We start from the raw sequence: 20,667 nt of genomic DNA on the forward strand, positions 1-20,667 counted from the left end.
GAGCAGGCAATCACACAAATAACACGTACGGGTTATAGGATTGCACAGTTTCTGTGCACTCACTCACCTCACTTTCTGTTCGGATTCATTTCAAGGAATATCTTATTTTGACAACGTTGGTTCCTTTCAAAATTCTGAAAGCTGTATTGGGGTTTGTTTTGAAACAGGTCGAAGTGACGGCGCCGCAGAAAACTAAACGTTTAGACATTAACAGCAACTACAACCAAAGATGCGGAGAAACATTTCAGTTATATAGCAAAAAATGTTATATTAACAACAAATGCTATTAAAATAATACCCAGCTAAAACAACGTGTTACATAATTATTATTTCTATTTTCTTAGTGCGACGACTCCGATATTTATTTTGACACTATTAAAACATCTTATCGGAGTGAAATTCGATAACGAGTATTCATATTCCCATTGCAAACCTGTATTTGAATAGTTCTTTCCTGGATACTCATTCCAAGGAGCACTTTGCAACGCTTTGCTTTCATTGAAATTGCTTTCTTGGCATTGAATGTCTTATGACAGTAAAACGAATGCTTACTGTAAACCGAGCTCAGACCTCAGGGAATGTAAAATATTCAGAATATCGTCGCCTGGATCTGGAGAACAGAAATAACAATAAAGAGTTTTGCTGTTGAATCTCAAAATAACTACTTTTAAAAACACGACGCACTGCTGTCAAATATTGACAAATGCTGCGAATCCTAATTAAAAAATACAGGCAATCTTAATTTGAAAGTAGCTTTGTTGTCATCCAATTTGTTTTCCGTAATGATGTTTACTTGCAATAGTTTGTGTGGTTTGTTCTTCTCCACGGAAGCTCAAAATTTGTTCCGGAAGGCACAGAATCTGCTTTCCAACGCGACCAAACTATCCTAGTTTTCTTTTAAACCTCTTCAGTCTTTTTAATTTTATGACGACAGTAATGGAACAATTATTTCCTGCCGTTGGACTATTGTAAAAAGAGAATCCACTTGAAAATCCCGTAAGAAATTTTGAAAATAATTGAGGAAAGATGGCTTTCCATTTTAAAAAAAAGTGTGGAATGAAAATACGGAGTTCTCTGGCACTGCATCATTCCTGCAATAAATCGATAGCTGAGTTCCCTTTCGGATGTAACTGTTGCCAGTTTTCGTAGCGTTAACTTATACCCAGTTTGGTAATTTGTAGGAATGATCCATTTTGCTGTTTTTTTGTCAAAAAGGTGTTGCTGGTTGGAAAAAAAATAACAATTTAAATTCCTGAAAGCAAAAACAATTTTGAATGTAATATTGTAAAAAGTCACTGACCTGAAATGTTGACTTTTTCTCTTTCCACAATGCTGCCTGACCCTCTGTGTTTTCTGGATTTTGTTTTAATTTCTGTTTTAAATTTTATCTATTTTATTTTGCATGGGTTGTAGAAACTTTTAATGATCAATGTATGTTGGCCTCAGCAACGATTACGTCATCTTCTGCTGGGGATTGACCGCCTAGACCTCTAGTGCAATCCCCAGGCGACTGTAGACGCTGCTTTGCAATCAGGCAAGTGTGAAACGGGTAATTGCATTGTGGGATTAAAATGGCACAAGTTTTTGCGTGAGTGCAGGAAGGAAAGATTAAAATGAAGGTATAAACTTTGCCTTGGGAAAGTTGCAATTGGAGAGAGAGAGGGGAAACAAATAGCAATAATGGACAATTTTTAAACAGCGTGGGAAGACTGGTATAGCGCACAATTTATAAAGACCGGGGGGGGGGGGGGGTGGAAATGCAATGGCGGACCTGGCTGCCCAGTATGCCGTGTGGCAGAGAAACCTTTGGATGAATGCAGCCAGCATACAGTCCTTTCTCTGATGCATGGAATTCTGGGAGGGCATGTTTGCCATCGTTTTTTCCCCATTGTATTTATAAGTTGTGTGCGATAGCGTTACCAACTTTCCCACGTTGTTTAAAAATTGTCCGCTATTGCTATTTATTGCTCGGACTTTTCCACAACCCGTTATAAAGGTTTTTATAGGTCGGCACAACAACAACAACAGGGGCTGAAAGAATCATACTGTGCTGTACATAAAGCTTAATTATGTTATAATTATACATGATTAATTTTGTTCAAATATAAGATCATAATACATAGATCAGGATTTAGGGCAGGTCCACCATCACTCATGCATCATGACGTCATCAGTAGAAGGTAGAACCGTCCTAACCCTGGGGATGGCTCCTTGCAAGTGTGAAATTGTTCAGTGTCCCAGTTAGGAGTGGTCCAGTGTGAAAAATTAAATCCCATTCCATCCCAGGACACTGAACAGCCAATTTAGTGGGATGCAAATGTGAAAGAGGCTTTGGGTGGCTTTGTTAAGTGTCACCTCTGTGCTCCAGTGTACCAAGGTGAACACCTCACCACTGGTCATCACATCATTAATGTGATTACAAGATGATTTTGAATGGCATGAATAATGACATCCCTGAATGTCAAAGGGATGTGGCTGGACTCTTGCTGGAGGAGGTCAGTGATTGGTATTTGCATGACTTTAAAGGTTATTGGCTATTCATCAGACCAAGCCTGAATGTTTGCAGGATAAATCCTAAATTAGTATTCCAAAATCTGTTATTCACTTTCATGAGATGTCTGTAAATTGTGTAAACATGGATTTGGGATTCATCCAGTGTAGTTTGCAAGAATAAAGCTTGTACAATCCAATTATTGCAAAGTGTAATATTTTAGCCAATGATGTTGTGTAGTGAGGGCTTTTCCTTAATGTGTATGGTTGCACTTCTTTGATCTTGCTAAGTTATGTGGCCAAATAAGTGACCCACTCTGACCTATATGTAGTGCTGCTTTCTGAAAAACCTAATAACAATGTCATTCACCCATCTTCCTCTTGATAAGTGAGACCAACTTTCCACAATCGATTGTATTTTGCCATTTTCCCCCCCCCACAGCTGGAGCTCCTGGACACTTAATCAAAGTTGCTAAACCACACACATTTTGTGACCAGTTTAGAGAAACAATAAGGTACTCCAGTTCAAGAAAGGAGAGAGGGACATCACAGTAATTGCAGACCAGATGTCTTGTGTCATTTAAAGGCCAATTCTCTAGCATCCATAAATTGAGATAATAAATGCTTTTTAAAAATATTTTATTTTGGTTTTCAAACATCCGTCTTTTACATAAATATAGTAAAATAGTCTATATGCTGCTTACGTACAAAATAAAAATCCATCTTTAAAAAATACAATTTTTCATAAATATTTGTAACAAAAATCAACCAAAAAAAAATTCCAAGCAATAAACATTCAAGCCCCACCCCACTACTCTGCTACCCACTTCCCCTTAACTTGAAACAGGATAAATGGATACAGGGTCTTTCCATCTACCGCTGGAGCTTTCAGTCTATTTTACTTAAAAAAAAAAGTATAAAATTGAGGGAAGATCATAAATTTACAACAGCAATATTATACTTGTGCACCAATATAATTCAAATACGGTGGACAGGTCTTGAGGAATGTATTGTGTTTGTTTCACTAATTATAAGTGATCTTTTCCATAACTGTCCATTTCTAATATCCATCTTGCCAAAGACATCGGTGTATTTGATTTCCTCTTTATAGTTGTCGAATCAACTCTTCCACCTCCTCATTCAATTTGAAGTATCTTCTGTTACCTTCAGAGATGTCCACTCTCAACGTTGCTGGGTACAACTTTGCGTACTTAAAGTTCTTTTCACAGAGCTACCTCTTGACCACGTCGAACTCTTCTGAATTACTGCATTGCTGAAGTCCTGAGAAAACATAATCTCTGCATTGTCCCACTTTATTGGGGAACAAGAATTCCTTGTCTTTTCATAAGCAACTCTCAGGATCTTCTCTCTATCCTTGAAGCTCAACAATCTTACCAAAACGATGGCACAGAATCTGCTTTCCAATGAGACCAAACTATCCTAGCTGAGTCAGCATCTCATTCCAGTACGCAAAGGGAAGGGGTGTATACGTGGCCAGGGGATCTTTGGGAAACCAGGGAGGGTTGAGGCCAGAGCAATAGGGCAGTTTACCGTTGTCAATCAGAACAGACATGCGATTAGGAGAGGGGTACCAGCATCCCTTGTCAGTGTCCGGTTCCTGAGTCTGAAACTTGCCAAGGGTGACTGCTACCCCAGTCGCTTGGAAGGATGAGGTGTTCATTATGAGAAATTGAAGCGCGGCGGGAACCATGAACTCCTCCTACGTATTGATGTCCATGTGAAGCCAGTCTGTGAATGTGAAGGGATACCCGGTCTTACCATTCTCCACTGTCCAAGTGCTCGGTGAGCACGTTTAATATTGGCTTGTTCAATGAGTTATTTAGTGCCTTCTGCACCTTCTCTTAGAATGACTATTCTCACATTGTTCCTTCGACTGAAGTTCTCCATGTGATCCAGTTTGTCCAGAAGAAGTTGCTTATCTGTCACCCATTTTTTGGCTGGGTTTTTCATTTCTTCAATTTGTTATGTTTGACGAGATCTTTCTCAGCGCTATTCATTCTTTAAGTTAATTCGCTAATGACTTCACCCACCTCTTTCATGAAGTGCTAAGCTCTTTAATAGCAATCTCTACATTTGTGAAACGTCCCAGATTTGTTGGGAAGAAGAGGCATTTCACCCATGCCGTCCATTGGAGTGGCTGGTGAAGCCAGAGCTTTTTCCATAGTTGATTTTGTGTTTTTTATATTTTCTGTGTGATCTTCCAGTCATCCTTTAACAGTTTTCTTCAGAAGATGTATCCACTTTTCTCCAGTCAAAAAAATACTATCAAAACCACTTTTTGATGGTCTTTTGATAACATTCCTCGGAGAGCTCGGAGAAGCACGTCTGCTCAGCCACCCAGCACGGTCATGCCCCCAGATTAATAAATGTCTTATAATTAATTGTTTAATCTTGAACAGTAAACTCTGATTTTCTGAAGGAAAGCCATGCGTGAAAGATTAACCAGCTCTGTTTTGTAAGCTGTGGGACACAGATAACAAATATAATTTTATAAATGTTCAGGACACTTTCAATGAATGGGTCTCACAAGCAACTTGTTTAGAAAATTGTTGCATGTGTAATGCAGAGATAATATAGTGGTATCATTATGAAATCAGTGAACAGACTGGAAATGGGTAGTTTGTTTAAGTCATCCTTCTCTTTTCCACTTTGGACTTTTAGTGCAGACCATGATTCACTGTGGGGTTCAATTTTATTCAGTGCATTGGTGATTTTTGACTTGAGTATAAGGGATCCATTCCTAAAATTTGCTAATAACACATTAGTGGGAGATTTTTAAAAAAAAAATTGTGAAGATCAGCAACTGAAATGACAAACAAATGAGGCATTAATATGATGGATTTTTTTTTTAAAAGGAGCCTCCTCTGCAGGTTTTTTTGTCAGAACTGCACTATTCTGTAGTTTCAGCCAAGGTTTCTGTGTCTCTGCAATGACTGAGGAGAGACTACAAGTTGAGCTATTATGCTACTTCCTCAAAATGTGAGTGCTGGTAATTATAACAAAAAGTATGGGAAATGTTTTGAATAAAAATAATGCAAACTCTTTACATTCTATGATATTTTTCATTACCTCAGACATTGCCGAGGTGTTTTGCAGCCAAGTGTAGTTATTGCTGCATTGTGCTCAATATTTTATTGAAGCATCCTCTTCGTGAATGATGTGTTTGAATTTGAATGACTGACCTTCATGAATGATCAAATGGGTGTTTTTGCATATTGTAAGGTTGGATTATTGAATCATTGAAGTTATTGATTACTTGTTCTTTTCCTTCAGAGATTGCAAACTTCCTTTCAGAGGAAGAATGTAAGGTGGTTATCCACCTAGCTAAACTGAAGGGACTTCAGGAAAGCCAGATTATGCCATCTGACCTTCAGCAGGAGGCCATTGATGAAATGGACATTAGCAAGGAGGAAATCTTTAACCTACTTGACTATAACCAAGATGGACAGTTACAGATGAAAGAGGTACATTGTGACTGAAAAAGAATGGATACATTTCTTGATCATCCAATGCATCATTATTATTGGTGATAGTTGAGAATTTCCAATTTGAACAATCAGTGTCACCACTATCTTACCATGATCAGGCACATTATTGATTAAGTTGAGAATAAAGCTATCTGCACATGGTCCAAATATAAGAGGAATGGTTGCCAATTGTTCTAATGTGTCTTTGTTTTTAGATGTAGTCCTACGACACGGTAAAAGGTCCATCTAGCCATGTGAGCCCAAATAAAGCAATTAACCTACAAACCCTGAACATTTTTGGAGGGTGGGAGGAAACCGGAGCACCCGGAGGAAACCACGCAGGCACAGGAAGAATGTAGAAACGGTTGCAGGACTGGTTTTGAACCCGGGTTGCACTAAAATAGCATTGTGCTAACTGCTACGCTGACCACGCTGCCCTTTGGCTCTCTGGATACTATTGCCAATTGAACCCCCTCGGAACTTCTCACCACCTAATACCATTTAACACGACCTGTTTTAAGATTTCCAACATCCACAGTTTTGTTTCCATCGTCGTTTTAACATTTTGATTAAAAACTTGTATTAGTGAGGTAGAGTTCAGCAAAGAAATGTAAATTTACACATCTGATATTAATGATCTTCGAAGTGGATTGTACCATTGAGTAATGTGAATGATTTTAAAAACAACATAGTTGGAGTTTAATGAATTGTATGTCCCTTCCCCCATGAATATATTACTGGGAGCACTCAGCATAAAATGATATTAAAGTAATTTTATCCTACACAATTAAATAGACATTTTAATTTAATTTTGTAGAATCTGAAGCAATTATTAAAAAAAAAATTGGGGAAAAAAAAATAAAGATTAACATTGCACCATCTAGATTAAAAGCTAAAATTTTCCCAAAAATTCATTTGGAGTTTCTTAACTTTTCAGAAGGTACCACATTTTAACAGCATGATAAAATACTTTTTTAAAAACTATTTCTTGGTATATGTAAGATTGGTAATCTTACTTCGGCTATATTAATTCAACTAGACTTGATTGATTGTTCAAGTATGGATTTTTAAAATAAATATGACAATTATTCCCCTCTCGATCTCTGTAAACCTGGTTTTGCACTTTCATTCTGGAGAGCTTAGTACATCTTGATTATAAATTTAGGTGTATTCCCAAGCCAAATTGTTTGTTCCATTTCACTAATTTCAGGTGGGGTCAAGTTTGGCCCCCATCTTTCTCTTAGCAATGATCTTAGCTGGAGAAAACAAAAGAAAGTGCCAATAGCTACTCCATATTTATTTCTTATTGTTCAAAAGATGCAAGAGATCTCTCCTAATAACAGTTATCAATATATCATTCTTTTGTCATACCATGAATTCAGTATTTTGTTACTGAAATTCATAGGCAGCAGTATATTTTTACATGATGTTGTTCTTAATGATATACCTGCTTTTTTTTCCAATACACTCATTTATTTCTGCCATATTCTAATCATATTTATTAATATAGGGTTATCTGTCTTTTTTGTTATTAACTTAACATTCCACTTGTAAATAAAGTCCTTTGCTGTCCCCTCTTTTATTGAATTCATTCCCAATTAGAACCAAGAAGGGGGATTGTCTCTTGCTTGTGCTGATAAATAAAACCTTTTAAATTCCGGGAGCCTAAGTCCTCGCAGTTAACTACGTTAGCTTTTCCAATGAAATTCTCAGCATTTTGTTATTCCATAGGGATTGCCTTGTATAATTATTTAATAATTTAAATAAATTTTTAGGTAATGCAATAGGCAAAGATTGAAAAATCTTGGCATCACATTCATTTTAATACAATTTACTCTTCCCACTAAAGTATTCGGAAAGTCTTTCTATTTCTGTAAATCTTTCTCTTTTTTCTAACAGAAGAGTTTAATTAAATTTATACAATTTCTGTAAATTGATATCCATCATTATTCCTAAGTATTTGATTCCATCTATCTTCTAATTAAATCTACTACCTCTTTGATATCCTTCATAATCAAAATTCGTCAGTGGCATTATCTAATTTTTATCCATATTTATTTTATAACCTGATATTGTTTATAATTTTATCAAGGATTTAGCTTGTCAGACATATATAATAGCACATCATCAGCAAATAAGCTTATATTATGTTCTTCCTGTCCAACTTTGAAGCCCTTAATATCCGATTCTCTTTTTATAATCTGTCGGTCATCCACTCGCAAGGATAAAAAGTGCTGGAGACAGGACACCCATCTACTCAAAGGAAAAATTTATAAATTTTCTGCCTATACCAAATTTTTCCAGTTTTTTTTAAATGAAAAAGACCATTCTAAATGGTCAAATGCTTTTTCTGTGTCTAGGGAGACTGTTATACTTGGATTGAACTTTGATTTTGCTATATGAATTATGTTAAATAGTCCACCCAGACAATTTGAAGAATGTCTTCCTTTTAACAAATCCCATCTGATCTGTATGTATTAATTTTGCTAAATATTGTCCCAATCTATTAGCTAGCACCTTTGCCAATATTTTATAATCAGTATTCAGAAGTGATATAGGTCTATATTATGAAGTTTTTAATGGTTTCTGCTTTTCTTTGGTAGCACTGCAATTATAGCAGTTGAGAAAGATTTCAGGAGGGTCCCTGTCTCCACTGCCCTGTCCAATACATCCATCGTAAGAGGCATCGATAAATCTTTAAATTGTCTATAGAACTTGGGAGGAAATCCATCCTCCCCCAGAGATTTGCTAGTTTGTAAAGTACCCAAAGCTTTCTCGATTTCTTCTCTTGTGAAAGGGGTGTCTAAATCAGCCCATTCTCTATCTACTAATTTTGGAAGTTCCATATTTGCTAAAAATTCATCCATCTCATTTTCATCTCCTAATAATTATGATTTGTTTAGTTTCATATATTATCTGAAAAATTTTATTATATGTTATAATATCGGCCTCTGTTTTCATTGCATTTATCATCCTAGATGACTCCTCTGCCTTTACCTGTCAAGATGGAACTTTGTGAGCCTGGTCTCCTAATTCATAATATTTTTGTTTTGTTTTTAGTATAATTTTTTCTGTTCTGTACGTTTGTAATGTGTTGTATCTCAATTTTTTTATTCACTAATATTCTATACTTTTTCTTATAACCAGTTCTTTGATATTCTTATTCCAATTTCGTTATATCTTTCCCTAAACCACCCTACTCTTAAGATTTTTTGTAGAGCGTATCCTATATTTAAAAGGCTATTATCAGTAGAAGGAAGATTAGTTTCACAAAATAATTGTGTCTGTCTCTTAATAAACTCACAAAAGTCTTTCTTTTTCAACAGTTTAGCATTGAGATGCCATCTATACACACTTTCTTGTTTTTCTATTATCATAATAGTTAAAGTTAATGGCAAATGATCTGGTAAAAGTCTCACGAAGTATGCCATTTTTACCACTCTACTTTTTTAAATGGACAGACGTTAAAAACAAATCAATCCTTGTATATGAATCATGTACCCTTAAGTAGAACAAATAGTCTCTTTCTATGGGGTTAAGGTGCCTCCAAATACCAATCAAATTTAAATCCTTCATAAATGATAGTGTTGTTTTTGCAGCTTTTACCCCTGTTACTGTTCTGGCTGATTTATCCAGAACTCATTCCTTTGCTTAATCAAAGTAGGACCAAAATCTTGAAAAAATAGTACTTTTTCATGGTCAACCTTTGGTGGGCCATAATTTTGCTTAGAGTATTCATATGATGCTCCCAGAATTGTCTCCCATTCCCGGTAACTCTAAAATCTTACCAGGACTGGTCGTGTTCGCTGATCACCTGGTCTCCTAGGTCTAAGGGTCCAGTGAGCTCTCACAATATGTAATTTTTCTCTGAATTTAACTTCTCCCAACACTCGTGGGATCCTTGTTTCAAAGCAGTTCACCTGATCTCTTCCCTCGATTCCTCCTTTTAGTCTGATAATTTGAACATTATTCCATCTCCTAAAATTCTCCATGTGGTTGATCTTGTCTAGCAGACCTTATCTGTTTGACTCCAATTTCTTTGTATCTTTTTCCAAAGCTTTTAGGTTATTTTGTGTTTTTTTTTTTACCAAGCCTACTTATACTTGGTTCATTCTTTCCATTAAGTCTTCAATGATTTCTTTAATTTCAGTAATCCTTTCAGTCATGTCTCTCATTAAATTTTCAACGTCTGCAAATTAATTGCTTAAGTTTTCCCTTTTTTTTTCCAGGATAATATTTAGTTCTTGTCCCAACTCCCCAACTCTGCCAGGGTCCGCTGGTCCTGAGGCACTCTTGTGCCGCTCCCTTTCTGGCTTTTGTTTGTTGTTCCTGACTGAATAGAAACTTCCTCAATTTTTGTTCTTGGCTCCCTTGGTTTCTTAGCACTTGTTTTGTCCATTTTTTAGTGAAAAAATTCTTAATTTTAATATTTTAACTGTATTTTTATTACTCTTCACGGAGAGCTCAATCAAAACACATCTAGACCTTTCGTATGGCTACACCTCCTCAGAACTTTCTTTCCTAACCCTCTTTGCTTCTCCACCTTTCTTATAATATAGTATTTTTGCTGAGCTATTAGTCACTCTTCCAAATAACTGTTGGTTTGTCAGTCTTTGTCTGTGATAATGAAAATTGTCGTGACATGGGTAATAAAATGATAGCTAGAAAAGTAATTAGTTTTTGATGCATCGTTCCACATATCACTGGATCTTGTATTCATCCCACCAGCATTTCTAAGATTCTCCCAGCTTTTAAATAATTTACAATCTCCCATTGAATAATGGAAACAATGTAGCATGGTGTCAGTCATCTTTTACCTCCATTAAGTACTAAGATTGAAAAATACTGTATACACAGCAGGCCAGGCAGCATGTGTGGAAAGCGGAACAATTAACTTTTTAAGTCTGGGGGATTTTCTGTTTTTATTTTGGATTTTCAGCAATAGCAGGTGTTTGATTTTTGTAACTTGCACATTGTTTTAAGTCAAACTGTTCTTCTTTCTTCACTTGCTAAGGATCTCATAGAACTCTACACTTGAGTGTGAGGACAAGCTGTAGACTTGAAAAAAGACAATCTTACCTACACCTATCTGTGTTTATCCTACATCCCTCAAAATCTATCCAAGATGTTTTTAAACATTGCAGCAATGCTTACCTCAATCACCTCCTCCAGCAGTCCATTCCAAAAACTCCCTGACCTTCTGTGTTACTTAAAAAAAAAGTTACCTCTCAAGTTTGCATTAAATCTCTTCCCCCTCAGCTTAAACCTCTGTCCCTATATCCTCTGTCCTCTGGTTACTAATTTTCCCCTCCTCTGGGCAAAATTCTCTGTGAACTGATTTATTATTTTCATAATTCTGTTCACTTCTATGAGATAACTCTTCATTCTCCTACGTTCCAAGGAATAAAGCCACAGGCTGTTCAACCTTTCCTTATAGCTCAGGCTCCTAAGTTTTGGCAATATCCTTCTAAGTCTTCTCTGCAATCTCTTCAACTTGACGGCATACTGACATATTGACAGCACAATGATTCTATCCTGTTTAACTTTCCACAAAGTGTTATTATTTAGTATTAAACAAAATGTTGAAGATTCATTTTGAACAAAAGATTTTATTTTTAATGACAGGTTTTGACTCACACACGTTTTGGTGATGGTGTTTGGATTACTCCTGAAAATATTCGAGAAATCTACACTGGGCTTAAGGCTGACCCCGATGGGAATGGTGAGAAACCTTTCCATGTCTGAAGAGACAAAAAGATGCCAATATCATGATCCTTGGAACAAGGAATATGAAGAGGAAATTTAATATTACTCAATGATGCAGGATTTGAGTAAAATTTGTGCAAATTTTCTGCTCTGCTGGCAGTGTAATTTATTGGCTAAATTTCATCCCAAAATTTTTCAACCATGACCTCAACACATTTTTACGGAGCAGCTCTAGTCTAAATTGACCATAGGCACTCTGTAAGAAACTGGGCTAATGAATACAACGTTCACCCTCTGACAAACTCTGCCACACAGGAAGGCAGTGTAAAAGTGCTGTGTAAATGACCTCTCTAGAGGCAAGTATACAAATTTTTAACAGAATTTTTCCTTTAATTCTGTGTAAAAATTATTATTGAGTAGATAAGCAGAAATTTAGCATTTTTACACAGAAGTAAAGGAGAAATACTAAAGTAAAAATTAGCATGCTTACCTCTGGAGCGGCTCTTCACATAGGCAGAACGTTTACACTGCAGTTACGGTGATTTTGGAATTGCAGTGTTTTCGGAGGCTGGACGTTTGAGGTTGGTGTAGGTTGAGATGGGAATAGGTTGTCACAGTTGCCATCATCCCCTGTCCCCGCCCTCGTGGTCACCCTCTCTTACCTTTGGTGGAAAGGTGACTCGGCCCCTAGCACCAGGTGGGAGAGAAGCAGACGGCGGCTAGCTCAATGTGGGATCAATGGACATCATCTTCACCCATGATCCCCCATGCAGCTCAAACTACTTTGCGTATCCATGGCTCTGGCAGAGTGGTTCCAGCTGTGTGGGGTCATGGGTAAGGAAGACGGCCGTTACTCTTACATTGAGTCACCTGCTTCTTGCCGCGAGCTGGTGTGGCGCTCAGATGAACTCTGGGCCCATCACCATGGTATCCCTGCTGCCGTGTCTGGAGTCAGATGGCACGGGATGGGGGGGGCGATGGATGGCTGGGGACAGGGGGAGCAATGGATGGCTGGGGCTAGAAGCAAGGTGGTCGGGGCTAGGAGCCCATTTTTGCGAGTGCCTGCGGTCAATTTACACTGCAGCCACTCCATAAAATGTGAAGGGGGTCCTGATGGAAAAATTATGGAATAGAATTTGCATAATAAATTCCATCTGGACATTTTTACATTGCCAGCAGTGCAGAAAAATTGTGAAATTTTTCTGCTTTTCAACGGCTGTGTAAAATTGCCTATTGTTTCTATGTGAAGGAGGAAGATGGGTTCTAAAAAGCACAGACTTGGGTGGCAAAATAACCAAATAGAAACTTTTGTAAGCTGAGTAATTTTGATTTTGGATTCTAAGAAACTATAACATTGTTGCAAATTTTACGTGTATTAAAAATGGTGATTTCATCAGATGAAGTTATGACAGAATATCTAAAAAAAAATGCAAACTGGATTGTGAAGCAGTCTGCTGAATTTGTTTTTCATGATAGCCACTAGAATATCTCTGCCACTTCAGCAGGTGGAACCATTGTCTCTAATGACCTTGTATGGCCTCTCGTAGGGTCAAACTTAGCAGTGCTGCCCAGAGTCCGGAGGTGAATTGTGCCTCCCTGTCTGAGGTGAGGTTCTCTGGAACTCCAAATCTGGACACCCATGTGTCAACGAGTGCCCTGGGACAGGTTTCTGTGATGGTATCAGCCAGCAGATCTGCCTCTGGCCACCTCGTGGAGTGGTCCACCATGGTCAAGAGGTATCTTGCCTCACAGGAAACCGGCAACAGCTTCATTAAGTCAATGTGCACATGGCTGAACCTGCGCTGTGCTGGCTCAAAAGTCTGTGGGTGCTCTGGTGTGAACCTGCACTTTGGAGGACTGACAGTTTGTGCAAATCTTGGCCCACTGGCTGACCTGTTCACTGAGACCATTCCAGAAAAATCTGTTGACCACCATTTTGATTGTGGCACAGATGGTGGGGTGTGCCAGGTTGTGGATAACCTTGAAAACCTGGCACCTCCATGCAGCTGGGATGATGGGGCGGGGGCTGCTGGTAGAATTGTCACACAGCAGTGTCAGGTTACTGGGCTAACCGGGACGACCTCAACCCTGAGACCAGAGATGGCTGTCCTGTAAGTGGGGATCTCAGGGTCTTGCTGCTGCACTTTGATGAGGGCCACGTAATCAATCCCTTGGAACAAGGTGTGTATCAACTCTATTGTGGGACGTGACAGAGCGTTGGCTACCATATTTTTGACCGCGATATGTTGAATGTCTGTGGTAAATTCGGTCACACAGGACAAGAGTCTCTGTTGTTGGGCCGACCACGGGTTTGATACCTTACGGAAGGCGAAAGTCAGTGGCTTGTGGTCAGTGAACACCCTGAATTGCCAGTCTTACAAAATTAATGGCAATGTCTTACCACTACGTACAGCACTAGCAACTCCCGGTCGAAAGCGCTGTATTTTGAGTTCTGGTGGGGGGGGGGTGGAGGTGCCTGCTGAAAAGGGCCAGGGGTTCCCACTGGCCCTTGATGAGTTGTTCTAGCCCATCTCCAACTGCTGTGCTGGAGGTGTCGACAGTTAGAGCAGTTGGTGCCTCTGGACTGGGGTGGACCAGGAGGGTGGCATTGGCCAGCATGTCTTTGGCATTCTGGAACGCCCTGAAGGATTACTCATTCCAACCAATATCTTTTGCCTTACTGGTCATTAGCATGATGTGTGCCGCTGCCGGTATGAACCTATGGTAAAAGTTTATCATACCAGCAAATTCCTGCAGCCCTTTCACTGTGTGTGGCTTAGTGAAGTGCCGAACCACCTCCACCTTCTTGGGGAGGGGTGTGGCCCTGTGTCTGTTAATCCTGTGCCCCAGGAAGTCGATGATGTCTAGACTGAACTGGCACTTAGCCGGGTTGATGGTCAGCTCAAACTCACTCAGACGGGTGCACAGTTGTCTCAAGTGGGTGGTGTGGTCTTTGTGGCTGGCGATGATATCGTCTAAATGGAGGACCCTGCCCACTGCGTTCATCACCCGCTGAAAAGTTAGTGCCACATCCTTTAGACCAAAGGGGATGCAGAGATATTCAAACAAACCAAAAGGGGTTATAATTGCAGTCTTGGGGATGTCCTTGGTGTGAATTGGGATTTTGTTGTACCCCTGGATGAGGTCCACCTTGGAGAACACCCATGCCCCAAGCAGGTTGGCAGCAAAATCTTGGATGTGGGGCATGGGATATTTGTTGGGTGTGGTAGACTCATTGTCACCGCATGATCTCCAACCCCCTGCTGATTTTGGCATCATGTGGAAGGGAGAGGCCCAGGGACTGTTGGAGCACCACACAATCCCCAGCTCCTCCATCTTTTTGAACTCCTTCACCAGGCTGAGCTTTTCGGGAGGGAGTTGGCTTGCCCTGACATGGGATCAATATGTGGTGCCTTACACTGTGCTTTGGTTCAACTGTGGCACTACTATCGAGGGGAACTCCACCAGGATGCAGGCAAATTCATTATCCGACAGTATTATGGAGTTCAGGTGGGGGGTGGGTCTGAATGATTTTGGCGAGCACCAAGTGCCGTTCCTTGAGGTTGACCAGCAAGCAGTGGGCCCGAAGGAAGTCACCCCCCAGGAGTGGTTGTGCCACTGCTGCGAGGGTAAAGTCCATGTAAAGCAGCTGTTGCCAAAACGAAAGGGAATGGTATGGTTCCCGAAAGTTCGAATGCAGGAGCTGTTGGCTGCTCTCAGTGTTGGGCCCTGGTTGCCTCTGCGGGTATCTAGGCCGGCAGGGGGTAGAACGCTTATTTTGGCACCCATGTCGATCAGGAAATGCCTGCCTGACAGTGAGTCCCAGACGTGGAGGAGGCAGTCACATGGGCCGCAGCCATCAACAATGGTTGGTGTTTCCTAAAAACTCTCAGGGTGGGCGGCATCGATGGGCCTCTGCACCCCATCGCTGATAATAGTAGAATAGCTGTCCTGGGCTGTTCACTTGCCTCTCTGCTGGCCTTGATCCCGCCAGGGGTTGTTCATCGGGTTTGCTGATGTGGTCTCTGACGGCGCTGGTGTCCCTCTGTGCTCTCCAGAGCAAGTCCACCCGGGTGGCGACCCTTCAAAGGTTGCTGAAGTCCTCGACTGTGAGCAAGAGCTGCTCTGGAAAGATTTACTTGAAGAGCAGGCTTGTGGCCCTCAGTTAACGAGAGCATCTCGCTCATTAGGCAGACGGGGCCTAATCCATCCACATGCAGCAAACAGACGGCACACTCACACTGGGAAAGTCTGAGTTAGTAGCTCTTTGAGGGCCACGTATTTGCCTTCTGTAGGAAATCTACGACTCTTGCCGCTGTGTTCTGATCGATGGTGCTCACGATGTAGAAGTAGTGGGTGTCGTTGGCTGTGATGTGGCGAAGCTGGAACTGAGCCTTGGCCTGCTCGACCCACATGTGGTTGCGACACCCAGAACGTCGGAAGCCTGGGAGAGACCGTGTGGATGGATGCTGGCTCTGCTTGATCCATTATCTTCGGGTCCAACTGCTGGTTGAACCTTTCAAGGTCATCAATGTAGCGTATGCACTGTGGTGACTATGGAAGAAAGACACACACGTGAGGAGTTGAAGTCGGAGACTTATTTATTGCAGTGGCAGCTCTGCTTATATGGGCCCCAGGCACTGACTTTGGGGCCTCATGTCATCAGAGCGCTGTCCTTGGGTTGGGCAGTGTTCCTGCCAGTGTTCCTTGTCTTCCCGCTGTGCAGAGGTTACCTGGGGTGACGGCTGGTGTCATTGGCTGTTTGGCAGGCTGGTTCGCGTCTCCATGCACTGGCTGCCCCACATCTTCAAATTAGATATCTGGATTCTGATTATTTCAATTGGTCTTAGTTCACCCAATCAGTTGAAGAGAAGCAGCAGCAGCCAGGGACCGTCATCATGACTGAAACTTTTATGTATATTTGGAGCATTTAAATTACCTTGCCATCAAATAGTGACCGACTATTATATAATGTGACGCTATCAGGATTAAAAAACTTTGAAATTGAGAGTTTAAATTCAACCGTGATTGTTTATAAAATTCAATAAATCAGTTCTTCTGCAAAAATACCACGTTCAAGTTTATTATCATATACGACCAGACAAAACAGTATTTCTCCATTTCTGTAGTTAACCTGTGGTGCTCTCCTCAAAGGAAGGGAGCCTGACACACCAACCTTGCCTGGGTTAATTCTCACTAATTTGATTGTGACAAGTTATAGTCTGTGCAAGCAGTCAATACATTCTTAGGGTGAATATTATATGTGGCCTTGCCAACTTTGTCCATGTTGCAAAAGCAACGCCATAAATATTTTTCTCTGCACATGTAGATGTCACTGGCAATTGCCCATCCCAATTTGGCCCTTGAACTGTGCAAATTCCCAAAATTTTGTCATTCAGATGATCGATTTAGACATGAATGTGGGTGATTGCTAATGAAGTTTGTAGATGAAAGAAAAAAAATGGCCAGGTGGTTGACAGCAGGAAGATGTAGATAATTTGGAAAATGGAGAGGAAAATTACAAATTTAATCCAGAGGCATAATATATTTGAAGAGTTGCAACAAGACAAAGGAATGTCCACTAAATAGGAGAACAATTGGAATTCCTTCAGGTTGATCAAGAAATTGTTAGTTCATGATGAGAGATTAAGTAGCCTGGGACTATACTCATTGGATCTTAGAAAGATCCCCTATGGAAACAAAATTATGAGAAGAATAGGTGATCTACAATCTAATTTGGATTCTAATTATTTATAGTTTTATAGACTCACACTTTACAAACATGTAATTCTTTGTTGAGTTTTTATCCTCCTTCCCTTCCTCCCCCCCCCCACCCACCCTTTACCCTCCCTCACCAACAAATATAAGTAAATCAATTACTAAAAGTAACAATACAGCTGCAAAAAAAAAGGGAGGGGGATGCCGGCCAGACCTCAGTATTTCTGGACTTGTGTGATCCTATTGCCCACTATTTCCTGTTGAGAAAAGCCACGGGAAGGTTAATCACATTTGCATTTCAAAATGTCGCAAGCATGGCTGCCATACCTTAACGAGCATCATGTTGTGTCTCCCTCATAAATTATAAGTAATTTTCTCCAGGAGAACACAACTCCACATTTCTGTGTTCCATTGTGTTGTGCTTAGCTGAGAGTCCAATTTCCAAATAATCATTATACATTTCCTGGCCACTGCCAAAGCAACTTTTACAAATTGACTTTGGTGTTTGAACAACCTCAGACTCACATCCATAATATCCCCCAACAGGAACAGCACTGGATCCTGTGGGTTCTCCACCCCTATAATTGTTTTCCAAACTATCACCTAATTCTATCCAAAATGGTTTCACCTTGGCCCATAGCCTGGTTGAGTGTACAAATGTTCACTATGCCACATCTAAGTACACAATTTGGAGATTTCTGCTTTTACATAGTGTAATTTTTGCACGTAAGATGTAGCTGATGTGAGAAATTGTATTGCACCAGCCTGTATCTGACAATAATAACTGCTGTCATTGCACTGTCCTGACAGAAGTTGGACCAGCATTGTTCAGGAATTGTTGTTCCTAAGTCTGACTTCCATCTTTGCTTTGATTTATGGAGACCTGGTTTTGGGCTCTCGCTTTAGAACATGAGATGCATAGCAGAGATAAATTTATGTGTGATTTCCCCTTTTGAATCAGAGCCTCTATGTCACTACACAATGGTAGAACCATAGATGGGAATAATTTGTCCCTTGAAAAGGATCTTAATTGACGATAACAGAAGAAGGTCTTGTATGATAAATCAAATTTGTTTTTGAATTGCTCGAATGACACGAGCTGCCCCTTCTCATAACAGTCCTCGATGCACCTGATTCCTTTCTGGCACCAGGTGTCCAGGATCTTGTTACCCGTAGTCATAGGAATTAATTTTTTCTGGGTTAGTGGTGTTTTGGGGGAAGCATCTCTACTATTGACCCAATTAAAAAAAAACTGTCACGTTTGTATTTTATGCTTTAGTTATAAGGTTGTCTTTTTTTGGATTATTGATTTGTATATAATTTCTTCTGCTATCTTCTCCCTTACTATGTGTAGACCAATTTGTGCCCAGAAGGGTATACTGTCCCCTTTAAAGAATGAGGCAATTAAACCTTGACTGGCCCACCCAATAGTATTTTTTTTTTAAGTCCGTGAGCCTCATTCCTCCCAGATCATAATCCCAAGTCATTTTCTCCATGGAGACTCAAGCTACTTTATTCTTCCAGAGAAACTGTCTGACACATCCGTTAAATGTCTTGAAGAAACTCTGGGGCAGTGGCATGGGCAAAGATTGAAAAAGGTATTGTAGCCTTGGCATCACATTCATTTTAATACAGTTAACCCTTCCTATCAACATGGCCAGTATGTCCATCTGTGCAGGTCCTCCTCAATCTTTCCAAATTGGGGGAGATAATTCAGTTTATTTAGATTTTGTAAATTCTTATCTACCCTTATCACTAAATACTTAATCCCCTTTTGTAGCCACTTAAATCTACTCTCACATTGATATTCTTCATAATCCTTTTTTTTTAGTGGGATTATTTCACTCATCATATTTGATTTCGTATCCCTAGATTTTACCATAGTCTTCCTGTAGCCTGGTTAATGACCCTACCGGTTCTGTCAAATATATCAACACATTGTTCGCAAATGGTTTAATTTTGTGTTCTTCCTGGCCCACTCCAAATCCTTTGATGCCTCGATCCCGGTGAATGGCTTCTGCTAATGGTTCATTAGCCAATATAAACACAACTTGGGGATAGAGGACAACCCTGTCTACTAGATCTGGTCAGTAGGAAGGCTGGATATATGTGCCTGTTAGTGATAATTTTGGCTCTTGGTTTATGGTATAGTGTCTTGACCCGAATTTTCCTAGCACTTTCACCAAGATGTCCCACTCCAGTCTATCAAAGGCTTTTTCCACGTCTAATGACACAGCTATACTTGGATCCGCCCTTGACTGTGCCAAATGTATTATATTAAGTAGACTACTTATGTTATCTGCCGATTGTTGTTTTTTTTTTCTGCACAAACCCCACCTGATCTGGATTTATTAAGCCAGTCTTTTTGCCGGAGCTTTGGCTATTATTTTATAATCCATGTTCAAAAGTGAGATTGGTCTATAGGAGGACAGGTTGAGAGGATCCTTATCTTTTTTAGGAATTACTGTAATTATTGCCATTGAAAAAGACTCCGGAAGAGTATGAGTCTCAGCCGCCTGTCCCACCATGCCCATGAACAGTGGTATCAACAGGTCCTTGAATTCTAAATAGAACTCAGGAGGGAAGTCATCCTCCTCAGAGATCTGTTAGTTTGCAGCAAGCTCAATGCTTTGATCATTTCTTCCTTGGAAAAGGAAGTTCTAATCCTTCCCGCTCCTCGGGCTCTAAATTTGACAATTCCCAATTAGACAGGAATTCCTCTATTTTGTCAAAATTCCCAATTGACTCAGATTTGTATAATTGCATATAAAACTGCCTAAATACTTCATTTATTTCTTTTGGTTTATAAGAAATTCTGTCTGCCCCTGTTTGGATTATAGACAATAGGTGCTGGGGAAGGCCATTCAGCCCATTAAGTCAGCACTGCCATTCAATTAGATCATAGCTGATCTTCCACTATCAGTACCCTGTGCCTTCTCCCCATAACCCTTAATTCCCCTCTCCACAAGAATCTTAACTAACTCCCTCTTGAACTTACCCATAGAACCTGCCTCCACCACCCTCTGCGGGGTGGGATTCCACAGACCAACAACCCTCTGGGGTGGGGGGGGGGGGGGGGGGAATTTTTTTTTCTCATATCTGTCCTAAAGGGCCTTCCCTGTATTCTCAAACTAAGGCCTCTAGTCCTAGTCTCCCCCAACATTGGGAACATGTAAACAGTTTCTATTGTGTCCAATCCCTTAATAATATATACCTCAATCATATCTCCCCTCATCCTTCTAAATTCCAATGTAAACAACCCGTT

At 40.1% G+C, this 20,667-nt stretch overlaps 1 protein-coding gene across 3 annotated transcripts in view; it reads left to right on the forward strand.

Annotated features, from left to right (window-relative positions):
- LOC138763350 (transmembrane prolyl 4-hydroxylase-like) overlaps positions 1 to 20,667 on the forward strand; it is a 74,558-nt gene that overhangs the window by 21,335 nt on the left and 32,556 nt on the right. For all 3 annotated transcript variants that reach the window (XM_069937329.1, XM_069937330.1, XM_069937331.1), the window contains exons 3-4: positions 5,785 to 5,975; positions 11,604 to 11,700. In XM_069937329.1, the coding sequence (XP_069793430.1) occupies positions 5,785 to 5,975; positions 11,604 to 11,700 (288 nt within the window). The remainder of the gene's footprint in view (positions 1 to 5,784; positions 5,976 to 11,603; positions 11,701 to 20,667) is intronic.

This window comes from Narcine bancroftii, chromosome 5 (assembly GCF_036971445.1).
Source record: "Narcine bancroftii isolate sNarBan1 chromosome 5, sNarBan1.hap1, whole genome shotgun sequence".
NCBI classification, from domain to species: Eukaryota; Metazoa; Chordata; class Chondrichthyes; order Torpediniformes; family Narcinidae; genus Narcine; species Narcine bancroftii.